Raw genomic sequence first — 14,718 nt, 5'->3', positions numbered from 1 at the left:
TCCTCATTCCTTATCTCTCCCGTATTTTCTCTCCCTAATCCTTATCTCTCCTGTATTCCCTCTCCCTAATCCTTATCTCTCCTGTATTCCCTCTCCCTAATCCTTCTCTCCCGTATTCTCTATCCTCAATCCTTATCTCTCCCGTATTCTCTATCCCTAATTATTCTTTCCCGTATTCTCTATCTGCAATCATTCTCTCCCGTATTCTCTATCCCTAATCATTATCTCTCGTATTCCCTCACCAGTAATTATCTCCTCCATACTCTCTCCCCATAGTTATTGCTCCCGTATCTTATTCCTATCCTGTTTATTATTCATTGTCGTCGTCGTCCCCCCCCTCCCAATCGAGGGCACCTTCCATTCTGTTCTGCTAATGCAGAAGTTACACTTCTCTTTAACAATGTAAATGTTGCCTAAATTTGGAGAACATTCTTTGGCTCAGTGTGTCTATTTGTGCTCCCAGGCAGTCCGTGGCGTCCAATTTTGGCCACAATTGATAATGCTAAAGTGATATGTAATATTGACGGCATTGGAACCCAGTGAGAAACAGCTTGAAAACGTTTTGAGACCGAACCAGATAACAGCGCCTGGGTCCTGCTAACACTATAACCACCTCGGCTGGCTATGATACTCAATTACAGCAGTAATAGTTTCTAAGGTTTTAGTGTTATGAGGGACACTGTAATGGTATTTTATTAACTTGTAATATGTGCCATGCCTGCCCTGCCCTGAAAAACATCTGAATGCCTTGAAAACCTTTCCTCTCCTCCTGTCTGCAGGTGGAGCAGCTGAAGTTGTATGAAATGCTGATCAGCCAGTCCCACCAGCCCTTGCTCCGCTACCAGCCAGTGCTGCGCCCGCTAGTAACGCTGCTGGGCACCTTCTCCCCTGGGCCAGCATCTCCCATCTTGGAGAATAGCCTGGTGCTGCTGCTGAACCAGCTGTGTGTGTCACTGGCAAGGGAACCTTCCACCCTAGAGCTCTTCTTCCAGGACTCTGCGGGGCATGAAGGGCCAGCCAAACTGCTCATCTTCTCACTACTGGTTCCTTTCATCCACCACGAGGGTGTTATTGGTCAGCAGGCTCGCGACGCACTTCTCCTCATCATGGCAATGTCTTCAGGCAATCCCACTATGGCCAGATACATCACGGAGAACTCCTTCTTCTGTCCGGTGAGTGGTGCTTCATGATGCGTGTTATGACTGTATATGTGTTTTATAGGAGACAAATCGATTACTGGGGCCCAGCTTTTATCTGGAAATTTACACATATAGATGTGAATGCTTCCTTATTAGAAGGGATACAATTTTCAAACGTTTAAACTAAATACCGTCTAAAAATAGATGATGATAAGTTTCCACTCCTGAACAGAACTTGCATATTGAATATCAGTTGCAGATCTGCAGAGCTGTTGGCAATTTACAGAGGGTCTGTCACCAAAAATTATTTATGAGCTTTTCATAAGATACAATCTTTATGAAATACTCAGACTGCATTTGACCTAAAGAAATAAGATGGCAGTGCCTGCAGGGGACTGCTTAAGCTCAATATAATATATACCTGATCAAAGCTGAGTGTGACTTACAGTGTGTGTCTGCCTCAAACAAGCAGCCACCATTCTGCACTCTGTGTGCTAAGACCCGAGGGAGTGGTTACTGTGGCCTGCGCCTGATGGAAGTTCAGACCACTCACTCCAGAAATTAGGGACTTTACTCTGCAATTGACTCCCATGTAGTCTAGCCTACCCTCTTTGCAGAAAGCTTTGCTAAAAGATTGGGGGTGAGAGGAGGGGTTCGACACAGCACAAACCACCTGCAATCATCACATGTATAAAACTTACACACAGCCATATGACTTCATAGATATATTACACACAGCTAGCAAACATCATACACTCCTAGCACGCAGCTAGCAAAGCTTGCACGCAGCTAGCAAAGCTTGCACGCAGCTAGCAAAGCTTGCACGCTGCTAGCAAAGCTTGCACGCAGCTAGCAAAGCTTGCACGCAGCTAGCAAAGCTTGCACGCAGCTAGCAAAGCTTGCACGCAGCTAGCAAAGCTTGCACGCAGCTAGCAAAGCTTGCACGCAGCTAGCAAAGCTTGCACGCAGCTAGCAAAGCTTGCACGCAGCTCGGATCACAAGCGTATTAGGCAAAACTAGGATCACATATGCATTGTGATTGGAGTGAGTGTGTCAGTGAATAGAGACTGCTCGAACAGATTGATGGCTGGGATTGGAGTGAGTGTGTCGGTGAATAGAGACTGCTCGAACAGATTGATGGCTGGGATTGGAGTGAGTGTGTCGGTGAATAGAGACTGCTCGAACAGATTGATGGCTGGGATTGGAGTGAGTGTGTCGGTGAATAGAGACTGCTCGAACAGATTGATGGCTGGGATTGGAGTGAGTGTGTCGGTGAATAGAGACTGCTCGAACAGATCGATGGCTGGGATTGGAGTGAGTGTGTTGGCCCTGTTTGTCATGGCAGCCTGCCCGTGGCCTGACTCTGTTATTCCAGGTGTAAGCTGAGCTGATGAGCAGGGGGAGGTGTCGGTCTCTGCTAGGGGAAAGATTTTTGCTTTCTATCCTGTCACAGGCAAAGAAAGTGACTCTTTACTCGTTTGGCTTAATTATGTTCAGTGGGCATTTGGCCGGGCACGGTGGGTTCTTTTACCTCTCCCCTCCGTATATATGTGTCAGGCTGCACTGGGCTATCAATAAAATGTAGACCTGTTTAACCTCCCTGTGCTGAAAATAGAACGGCTCACGTTGGTGATTAACCAGCTGTGCTCTGGCAGCATCTACGAGTGGGCCCAGCTGGCACTGGGCCTGGTGACCAGCATGCCAGCCAGACACTCCCTGTATCATGGAATGCGGCCCCTCCCTGTTACTGACTTCACACTGGGGCCTGGCTCTGTGCCTGCATTCCTCACAGTCACTGCCTGGGGGAAACTCTTCCTGCAACCTCTTCCTGTAAATTCAGCTCCGAGCTACAGCAGACACCATTACCTGAGCTTACTGACACCCCGATTCTAACGTGAACACATTACCCACACCCTACCGTACTCACTGACACACCAATACTACCATGCACACATTACCCACACCCTACCATACTTACTGACACCCCAATACTACCATGCACACATTACCCACACCCTACCGTACTCACTGACACACCAATACTACCATGCACACATTACCCACACCCTACCATACTTACTGACACCCCAATACTACCATGCACACATTACCCACACCCTACTGTACTTACTGACACACCAATACTACCATGAACACATTACCCACACCCTACCATACTTACTGACACCCCAATACTACCATGCACCCTACTGACACTGACACAAGTATTACTTTCACCCTTTGTGAACCAGAACACCCTGCACTGATTACTAACTATTAAGATAATGTAAGAGCACACTCAGAACTAGTAATGAGGTAACGTTGGAGCACACTCAGATCTATTAGTGAGGTAAAGTTGGAGCTCACTCAGATATAATCATGAGATAACGTAGGAGCACACTCAGATCTAATTGTAGCAGAATGGAGACATCCAAGTAATTTTTTTTAAATGTACTTTCCCCTTGTATTCGCCTCTTTCATCCTTGTTCTGTTCAGGAGACGTCATACGAACAGAATTCCTTCGTCTCCCGAACGAAGACCACCCCTGTACCCGATTAGAACATTGATACCGACCACTTAAGTGCAAAAACTGCAAGGGAAGTAATTAATGAATGCTTGCTTTCCCGAGTGGCCGCCATTTCGTATAACTGAACACAGACCTGCCAGGGCACCTATTTCCCTGGAACTGTTTTGGGCTAGCGCCTCGTGCCTGGCTGGTCAAAACTTTACCTCTATGGCATTTTCGTTTCACCGAACCGATCTGCGTGATTCTTGGATATGTTATACACTCAGATCAAGGCTATCGAGGAATGTACTTTTTGTGGGGTTCCTATGTGTTTAATTTAAAGTTTTTTTTTTTTTTTTCCTCAGGCAATTCTTTCTCAGGCATAGAGGATCCTGGGATTTAAACCCCTGTATTGTTGTGTTGAAGACCCCTTGCATGGGACTAGACATAAAAGCAGTGTGTGAGGCATTAAACCCCCAGAACTGTCATCCATTACCCACACCCTACCGTACTTACTGACACCCTGATCCTACCATGAACATCTACCGTACTTACTGACACCCTGATCCTACCATGAACATCTACCGTACTTACTGACACCCTGATCCTACCATGAACATCTACCGTACTTACTGACACCCTGATCCTACCATGAACATCTACCGTACTTACTGACACCCTGATCCTACCATGAACATCTACCGTACCTACTGACACCCTGATCCTACCATGAACATCTACCGTACTTACTGACACTGACACAATTATTACTTTCACCCTTTGTAAACCAGAACACCCTGCACTGATTACTGGCTAATAAGATAATGTAAGAGCAGACTCAGATCTAATAATGAGGTAACGTAGGAGCACACTCAGATCTAATAATGAGGTAACGTAGGAGCACACTCAGATCTAATAATGAGGTAGCGTAGGAGCACACTCAGATCTAATAATGAGGTAGCGTAGGAGCACACTCAGATCTAATAATGAGGTAACGTAGGAGCACACTCAGATTTAATAATGAGGTAGCGTAGGAGCACACTCAGATCTAATAATGAGGTAGCGTAGGAGCACACTCAGATCTAATAATGAGGTAGCGTAGGAGCACACTCAGATCTAATAATGAGGTAGTGTAGTAGCACACTCGGATATAATAATGAGGTAACATTGGAGCACACTCAGATCTAATAATGAGGTAGCGTAGGATCACACTCGGATCTAATAATGAGGTAAAGTTGGAACACACTCAGATCTAATAATGAGGTAGCGTAGGATCACACTCAGATATAATAATGAGGTAGTGTAGGATCACACTCAGATCTAATAATGAGGTAACGTAGGATCATACTCAGATCTAATAATGAGGTAGCGTAGGATCATACTCAGATCTAATAATGAGGTAGCGTAGGATCATACTCAAAGCTAATAATGAGGTAACTTGGAGCACACTGATCTAATAATGAGGTAGCGTAGGATCATACTCAGATCTAATAATGAGGTAGCATAGGATCAAAGGTAGCATAGGTAAAGTTGGAGCACACTCGGATCCATTGACTACGACCCTCTGTTGCCTGTCACTCCGCCACTGCCTAAGGCATTCAACAATATTGGAATACAAACTCAATGTTTTTTCTCAGAATATTTGAACCGAATGATAACTTGGTAAAAGTCCTTCATTTCTTGTACTCTTCATTTTATTCACTTATTACTGGATAGAAGTATAAATGCCAGTAACAATATATGGTGAGAATTGGTAAGAGCGTGTCTGGATGAGAGCAGGTATGTGTACGGTGAGAGCGTGTCCTGATCTTATCTTCATCTGTTCCTTCAGATTCTGGCCACGGGCCTGAGTGCTCTGTATTCTTCGCTTCCACGTAAGATTGAGGTGCGTGGGGATGACTGGCACTTTCTGCGCCGGGAAGACTGGATTGGGGTCTCGTCAATCGTTCTTTTCATGAATTCCTTAGAGTTCTGCAATGCTGTAACACAGGTAACTTTCATTGTTCTCTTGGGGCTTCTTACCACAATTTTTCCGCACATTTTTTTTTTGTTTGTTTTGTTTATGGTTTAAGAACTTTGCTTTAGGCATTGCCATTGTTAATGTAGAGCGTAAGCACAGATTTTCCAACCATGACAGTTTGACAATAGATAATGTGATGTCTGAATTCATTGGTTTTCTGTAATTCTTTGTAGATGTTCAGACATAGACGCATTGTATTGTCCTAATCGGGATGGTCGTTGCTAAATGTGTATCTCTACAATGAAGGGCAGAATGTTATGAAATGTTCTTTGGCATAACACAACCTATTCTCATATATATTACTTTCTCTTTGCAGGTTGCTCATCCTCTGGTTCAGAACCAGCTGGTAGAGTATATTCACAATGGTTTCCTGGTGCCTGTCATGGGACCCGCCCTGCACAAAGTAAGTGGTGCTATTCAGAGACTACACAATCACACAAAAATAAATTCAGCGCTGAAGCAAAGTGATCATAGTCCAAAAGCAGCTTGAACACCAATACGGAGTCTCTCTTTTCCGATCAGAAAACAGGATAAAAACAGGGGGGAAGGTGCAGCGCTTCAGTAATCCTTGACAAGGTATATGTGAAGAGAACCAGAGAAGGAATAATAGTGTAGTATTTAGAACTGTAGTGGTGATAAATAAAATAAAAGATGTGCACTCACACTTTCCTGGAGCTTCAATACAGCTCCAGTGTATGCACCTGGGCGGAATAATCCCCGCCTATGGATCAAGTGCAGAGGTAATTCTTCAAGTTATAGGTGTGGTAGGGGGTATCCTCATAAAAAACAAACAAATAAAACTCGTATATGGTGAAGTATGTAGAGCTATGAAGCAAGGGTAGGTAAAAACTATAAAATATACACTCGTGTAATGTTAAGTGTGTTGTTTATAACTTTTTTTTTTTTTTTAAATCACTATTTTATTTTATTATATATTGTATTACTTTTATTATTTTTCAACATTAAAGTACTTTTTTAATTGGACCATACTTTGCTGCTGTTGGATTGTTTGGAGCTATATCCCTTGTGGGGATCATACCACCCAAGTGCTTTGGACTGGGCAAGCCGGAACTTGCTCTTTAGCATAATTTATATCTACACCTGTATCCTTAAGTAGGGATCATACCACTTCAAGCGCTATCAGAGGAGCCAGGTTTTACGGCTCCATTACACGTGAGTGTACATTTTATAGTTTTTACCTACCCTTGCTTCATAGCTCTACATACTTCACCATATACGATTTTTGTTTGTTTTTATGAGGATACCCCCTACCACACCAATAATTGAAGAATTGCCTCTGTACTTGATCCATAGGCAGGGATTATTCCGCCCAGGTGCATATACTGGAGCTGTATTGAAGCTCCAGGAAAGTGTGAGTGCACATCTTTAATTTACTTATCACCACTACAGTTCTAAATACTACACTATTATTTCTTCTCTGGTTCTCTTCACATATACCTTGTCAAGGATTACTGAAGCGCTGCACCTACCCCCCTATTCAGAGACTGGCAGTAATGCGTGACCCGTATGCAAACAACCCCACCGCCACCCTTAACCCCCCCATCCTGCAGCACCCACTCTGTGTGCTCTCTCTCCACCCCGTGTCCCCTGTGCTCTCTCTCCACCCCGTGTCCCCTGTGCTCTCTCTCCACCCCGTGTCCCCTGTGCTCTCTCTCCACCCCGTGTCCCCTGTGCTCTCTCTCCACCCCGTGTCCCCTGTGCTCTCTCCCCACCCCGTGTCCCCTGTGCTCTCTCTCCACCCCGTGTCCCCTGTGCTCTTTCTCTCCACCCCGTGTCCCCTGTGCTCTTTCTCCCCACCCAGTGTCCCCTGTGCTCTTTCTCCCCACCCAGTGTCCCCTGTGCTCTTTCTCCCCACCCCGTGTCCCCTGTGCTCTTTCTCCACCCCGTGTCCCCTGTGCTCTTTCTCCCCACCCAGTGTCCCCTGTGCTCTTTCTCCCCACCCAGTGTCCCCTGTGCTCTTTCTCCCCACCCAGTGTCCCCTGTGCTCTTTCTCCCCACCCAGTGTCCCCTGTGCTCTTTCTCCCCACCCAGTGTCCCCTGTGCTCTTTCTCCCCACCCAGTGTCCCCTGTGCTCTTTCTCCCCACCCAGTGTCCCCTGTGCTCTTTCTCCCCACCCAGTGTCCCCTGTGCTCTCGCTCCACCCCGTGTCCCCTGTGCTCTCGCTCCACCCCGTGTCCCCTGTGCTCTCGCTCCACCCCGTGTCCCCTGTGCTCTCGCTCCACCCCGTGTCCCCTGTGCTCTCGCTCCACCCCGTGTCCCCTGTGCTCTCGCTCCACCCCGTGTCCCCTGTGCTCTTTCTCCCCACCCAGTGTCCCCTGTGCTCTTTCTCCCCACCCAGTGTCCCCTGTGCTCTTTCTCCCCACCCAGTGTCCCCTGTGCTCTTTCTCCCCACCCAGTGTCCCCTGTGCTCTTTCTCCCCACCCAGTGTCCCCTGTGCTCTTTCTCCCCACCCAGTGTCCCCTGTGCTCTTTCTCCCCACCCAGTGTCCCCTGTGCTCTTTCTCCCCACCCAGTGTCCCCTGTGCTCTTTCTCCCCACCCCGTGTCCCCTGTGCTCTCGCTCCACCCCGTGTCCCCTGTGCTCTCGCTCCACCCCGTGTCCCCTGTGCTCTCGCTCCACCCCGTGTCCCCTGTGCTCTCGCTCCACCCCGTGTCCCCTGTGCTCTCTCTCCACCCCGTGTCCCCTGTGCTCTCGCTCCACCCCGTGTCCCCTGTGCTCTCTCTCCACCCCGTGTCCCCTGTGCTCTCTCTCCACCCCGTGTCCCCTGTGCTCTTTCTCTCCACCCAGTGTCCCCTGTGCTCTTTCTCCCCACCCAGTGTCCCCTGTGCTCTTTCTCCCCACCCAGTGTCCCCTGTGCTCTTTCTCCCCACCCAGTGTCCCCTGTGCTCTTTCTCCCCACCCAGTGTCCCCTGTGCTCTTTCTCCCCACCCAGTGTCCCCTGTGCTCTTTCTCCCCACCCAGTGTCCCCTGTGCTCTCTCCCCACCCAGTGTCCCCTGTGCTCTTTCTCCCCACCCAGTGTCCCCTGTGCTCTTTCTCCCCACCCAGTGTCCCCTGTGCTCTTTCTCCCCACCCAGTGTCCCCTGTGCTCTTTCTCCCCACCCAGTGTCCCCTGTGCTCTTTCTCCCCACCCAGTGTCCCCTGTGCTCTCTCTCTCCCTGTATTCCCTGTGTGTAAAATTTGCTGTTTTATTTTCCTTATCAGACATCTATAGAAGAAATGATTGCCAGCACCGCATACCTAGAGCTATTTCTGCGCAGTATCAGTGAGCCCACCCTTCTAAAAACATTTCTACGCTTTATCCTTCTCCATCGCCATGACAGCAGCACCATCCTTCACACACTCATCAGCCGAATTGTTAGCAACTCACGGGTAAGAAATCTCCTGTGTAATACTTCCTAACAGGTAGGGAACTGTGATACCTCCTATACCGGCACCGCTACAGGCTGGGAACTGTGATACCTCCTATACCGGCACCGCTACAGGCTGGGAACTGTGATACCTCCTATACCGGCACCGCTACAGGCTGGGAACTGTGATACCTCCTATACTGGCACCGCTACAGGCAGGGAACTGTGATACCTCCTATACCGGCATAAAATACCATAAGTACCCCAAAACACAATATATCCTGTGATAGCCCTGATCTGGGTGAACAACATATACAAAAATCACCCAGATCAAATAAGGGGTTCCGAAAATTTATGGAAGTCATATCTTTGCCCAGGCGCAGGCATGGTCCCATGCCCAAACAGTTCCATAGAATTTCGGCTAAGTGCCGCTGGAGGACCGACCGGGAACCACAAGGTTTTCATACCAAAAATATTTCCAGGGCATTTGCGGCTAAGTCCCCCTGAAGTCTATTTGAGGTTTTGGTCCCTGCGAACAAGATGGCCGCCACCACGTGTTCGAATGGCAGCCACTTCGGGACTGTTCGGGGTTCGAAAAAAAATAGGGTCTCTCAACCACAATAAATTCAAGGGGCCATAGTCACAGGGTAAAAGGCTGGCAAGTAGTCCCCTCCAAAACCCAGTGGCCAGTTGTTCCCAGCAGGGAACTGTGATACTGTCACGTATTCATCCATTTATAGAAATGTGGTTAATGACATTTACTGTCCACACAGGAAAAGTTGTGCGGAGCAGCAACCTAATCTACAGAAGGGTTAACGCTGAGCAGCAATTATGCAAATGAAACCTGGTAACTGACTTTGGGGTCAAAGGCCGGTTACAGCCTATCAGAACTAAAGGAGGGGTATTTAGGCCCAGTTCTCATCCTGCTCAGTGCCCTGTCGTGGTTCCCTTGTGGTTGTCTGAAAGCGCGTTCCTGTTATTAGTGTTCTACCTGTTTTTTGACTTTGGCTTTGTTTATTGACTTCTCTATATTCTGGTATCCTGACTCCTGGCTTTCCTCATCGCTGCGTCCCTTTCTGTGTTCCCTGACCTCGGCTAGTATTTTTGACTATTCTATGTACGTTCAATCCGGCCATTCCAAGGACCGGTAATACGTTACTTATTTGTCATCTTTGCTATACAGTTCTACGTGCTGGATCATACAGTAATCCTGACATTACGACATGGCCATAGATCCTGTAGAACTGTGTCGGCACATAGCTGCTTGCGAGAGGAAATTAGAGGAGAATGATCACCGCATGGATCAATTCGCTCAGGCTTTCAGTACGCTTCTCGCTAGAACGGAGCATCTGCAGCCTGCAGCGTCTCCTCCTATAGCACCTCTACCCTGTGTACCTCCACCCACTGTTAATAGGACTCCTAGCATCTCCTTATCGCCATCCCTACAGTTTGATGGCTATATCCAGGAATGCAGGGGTTCTCTTAATCAGATAGAGTACCATTTTGAGGCCTCACCAGGGTCGTTCCCCACGGACAGAGCAAAAATTGGTTATCTAATGAATCAATTAAATGGCAAGGCCCTTGCCTGGGCTAATCCGTTGTGGGAGAGTAATCTGAGCATAGCTCATAATTACCAGGAATTCCTTGCCGAATTCAAGCTCACGTTTGAGCCATTGGGTAGAGAGGATGACGTCTCCACTGCCCTAATGCACATCAGACAAGGTAACCGGTCTATCTCGGATTATGCTATTGAATTCCGTACCTTAGCTTCCGAGGTAGACTGGATTAACAATGGGTTAATCTCAGCATTCAAAAAGGGTCTGTCAGAGACTATACTAGATGCGATAGCCGCTAAAGAATTACCTAAGAGTCTTAACGAATTTATTACGTTTGTCATGCATATTGATAATAGGTTAAGACTCAGAGAAGTCACCAGAAGCAAGACCAGACGTACGGCTATGTCCGTTGCACCTCGATTCTCTAAACCTGTTTTGTCTAACCTCCCTGTACAGTTTGAACCCGAACCTATGCACTTGGGGGTCACTACACTGTCGGAGGCCGAAAAACAGTATAGGAGAAGGGAGGGGTTATGCCTATATTGCGGTAGAAAGGGACATATGATAACTAATTGCCCAGTGCGTCCGGAAAACTTCCGCACCTAAGAACCTTAAGGGGACAGATCTTAGGTGTGATGGAGTTGTCCTCTAACAAAAACAAAAGTAGATTCCTCCTTGAGGTATCTATTTTCCTGGATAACAAGAAGTTTTCTTGCAGTGCCCTAATGGACTCAGGGGCTGCTGGAAATGTTATTGATGTCCAGTTTATTAGGGGTAATGAGATACCGGTCAGGGAGAGACCTACGCCGCTAGCTGTAGAGGCTATTGATGGTAGACCACTCACACAACCGCTTATAACCCATGAAACTGTCCCTATTACGATCTCCATTGGGGCCTCCCATAAGGAGGAGATGACGTTTCAGGTTATTACTTCTCCATCATGTCCTATCATATTAGGGTTTCCGTGGCTGAGTAAGCACAAACCCTTTATTGACTGGGCTAATGGGGAGATATTAGAATTGGGTAAAGAGTGTATGGGGAGATGTATAAAACCAGTACTAAAGAGATTGGATACTATTGACCTTCCCACTACCACTCCCCAAACTCCTGGAGTTCCCATACAATACCGAGAACTTCAGGAGGTGTTTAACAAGGCTCAATCCGATGTATTGCCTCCCCACAGAGCATATGACTGTGCCATTAACCTGTTTCCAGGTGCTATGCCACCTAAGGGGCAGTTTATGCCTTCTCTCCCCAGGAGAGTAAAATAATGGAGGAATACATCAAAGAATCCTTGAGCAAAGGGCACATAAGAAAGTCAGCCTCACCAGCTGGTGCAGGATTCTTTTTTGTTGAGAAAAAGGGTGGTGAGTTACGCCCTTGCATAGACTACAGGGCACTTAATAAAATCACTGTAAAAAATGCATACCTTATTCCACTCATTTCCGAATTGTTCGATAGACTTCAGGGAGCTAAAGTATTTACTAAGCTTGACCTTAGGAGCGCTTACAATTTGGTTAGAATTAAAGAGAATCATGAGTGGAAGACTGCATTTAATACCCGTAGTGGACACTATGAATATCTGGTAATGCCATTTGGGTTATGCAACACCCCAGCCGTATTCCAAGACTTTATAAATGATGTACTCATGGAATTCATTTACTCATTTGTCTTGGTTTATTTGGACGATATTTTGGTGTATTCCCCTGATCTTCAAACTCACCACTCCCATGTGAAACAGGTTCTGCAGACGTTGTTGAAAAATAAACTTTATTATAAATTACAAAAGTGCATATTTGACCAGCCTGAAGTCCACTTTTTGGGTTACAACATCTCTGCATCGGGATTTCAAATGGATCCTAAAAAACTAGAGGCTGTACTACACTGGCCATTACCCTCTGGTTTAAAAGCCATTCAAAGGTTTATTGGTTTTGCCAACTATTACAGAAGATTCATCAAGGGATTTTCTTCTGTAATAGCCCCCATCACTAATATGACTCGCAAAGGGGTTAGTAGCACTGTATGGTCCAAAGAGGCTGTGAATGCTTTTGACACTCTTAAACAAAGATTTGCCTCTGCGGACATACTAAAACATCCCGACACCAGTAAACCTTTTATTTTGGAGGTTGATGCATCTGAGACAGGGGTAGGGGCTGTTCTCTCTCAGAGAGAAAGCCAGGGAACACCATTGCATCCTTGTGGCTACTTCTCCAGAAAGATGTCTCCTGCTGAGCGCAACTACGATATTTGCAATAGAGAACTGTTGGCCATTATTCTTGCCCTCAAGGAGTGGCAACATCTTTTGGAGGGTTCCAAGGACCCCCTGTTGATCATAACCGACCACAAAAACCTGGCATATATAAGGGATGCCAAACGTTTGTCTTCCAGACAGGCTAGATGGTCACTGTTCCTTTCACGTTTTAACTTCCTCATTACTTATAGACCTGGTTCTAAAAATACCAAGGCTGATGCCTTGTCCAGGCAATTTGATAATGAGTCAGCTCCGGAACAGGTGACATCTCCTATTCCACCAGAGTGTATTATTGCTACTACTGTCCTCTCACTGTCTTCTCCACTACTTGGCACCATACTGGAGGCCCAGCCTCAGGCACCCAGTGGTAAGCCGTGTGATAAACTGTTCATTCCCCTATGTGAAAGGGTTAATATCATGAAAGTTTTCCATGACAGTATAACTGCTGGACACCCGGGCATCAGTAAGTCCACTGCCGTGATCACTAGATAATTTTGGTGGGATTCACTCAGGAAAGATGTAAAGGAGTATGTGCAGGCATGTTCTGTGTGTGCAGTTTCTAAGGTGACTCGTGCACTTCCTTGTGGCCTGTTGCAGCCTCTTGCTGTTCCTGAGATTCCATGGTCCCACTTATCCATGGACTTTTTTGTTGAGCTTCCTAGCTCTGCTGGGTTCACTACTATCCTCATGGTTGTAGACCGATTTTCTAAGATGGCTCACTTCATTCCTCTCAAGAAGTTGCCATCTTCGCAAGAATTGGTCCTAATTTTCATACGTCAAATTGTCCGTTTGCATGGCATCCCTCACAATATTGTGTCTGATAGGGGCTCTCAGTTTGTGTCCAGGTTCTGGAGGGCGTTCAGTAAACAATTGGGGATTGATCTCTCCTTCTCCTCCTCCTACCATCCACAGACCAATGGTACAGCTAACCAGTCATTAGAAGTTTATTTGCGTTGTTTTATTAATAGCACACAGGACAATTGGTCCGAACTACTCCCGTGGGCCGAGTTCGCTAGAAACAATGCTGTTCATGACTCCTCTGGGCACAGTCCATTTTTTGTCAATAATGGTAGGCATCCTACGGTTCTCCCTGTGGTATTTTCTGATACTGCCATTCCTGCTCTGGATGAGCGTCTGGCCTCCATTCGGGATACCTGGGTTAAGGTTCAAACTGCTCTAGGGGCTGCTGCTGAACGCTTCAAACATTTTTGCTGATAAGCGTAGGAGTGCCAACCCGGTGTACCAAGTGGGGGACCGGGTTTGGTTGTCATCTCGCAACATCAAGCTTAAGGTCCCTAGCATGAAGTTTGCCCCCAGATTCCTTGGTCCCTATGGAGTGCTCCGTAGGATCAATCCAGTGTCTTACTCTCTGACTCTTCCTGCATATTTAGGGATTCCCAACACTTTTCATGTGTCCTTACTCAAACCTCTTGTCTGCAATAGATATACTGTTCCTTGTGTGGTGGGTGGTCAGGAGAAGTATGAGGTATCTTCTATCGGTGGATTCTAGGTTTTCTCGGGGCACTTTACAGTACTTGGTTGTTTGGAAAGGTTACGGTCCTGCTGATCGTTCTTGGGTTTCGGCTCCTGACCTGCATGCGGGCCGTAAGATCCGCGCTTTTCACGCCAAATTTCCTCTCAAGCCTGGTCCTGCCCGCCCGGTGGGCGTTCTTCAGGTGGGGGGGTAATGTCACGTATTCATCCGCTTATAGAAATGTGATTAATGACATTTACTGTCCACACAGGAAAAGTTGTGCCGAGCAGCAACCTAATCCACAGAAGGGTTAATGCTGAGCAGCAATTATGCAAATGAAACCTGGTAACTGACTTTGGGGTCAAAGGCCGGTTACAGCCTATCAGATCTAGAGGAGGAGTATT

At 46.9% G+C, this 14,718-nt stretch overlaps 1 protein-coding gene across 1 annotated transcript in view; it reads left to right on the top strand.

The window, feature by feature from the left end:
• The window catches only part of FHIP1B (FHF complex subunit HOOK interacting protein 1B), a 76,961-nt gene that overhangs the window by 26,305 nt on the left and 35,938 nt on the right, over positions 1-14,718 (top strand). The window contains exons 4-7 of the mRNA XM_063433284.1: positions 780-1,172; positions 5,477-5,635; positions 5,982-6,068; positions 8,888-9,055. Coding sequence (XP_063289354.1) covers positions 780-1,172; positions 5,477-5,635; positions 5,982-6,068; positions 8,888-9,055 — 807 coding nt within the window. The remainder of the gene's footprint in view (positions 1-779; positions 1,173-5,476; positions 5,636-5,981; positions 6,069-8,887; positions 9,056-14,718) is intronic.

This window comes from Pelobates fuscus, chromosome 1 (assembly GCF_036172605.1).
Source record: "Pelobates fuscus isolate aPelFus1 chromosome 1, aPelFus1.pri, whole genome shotgun sequence".
NCBI classification, from domain to species: domain Eukaryota; kingdom Metazoa; phylum Chordata; class Amphibia; order Anura; family Pelobatidae; genus Pelobates; species Pelobates fuscus.
This window is presented reverse-complemented; position numbering and strand designations above follow the sequence as displayed.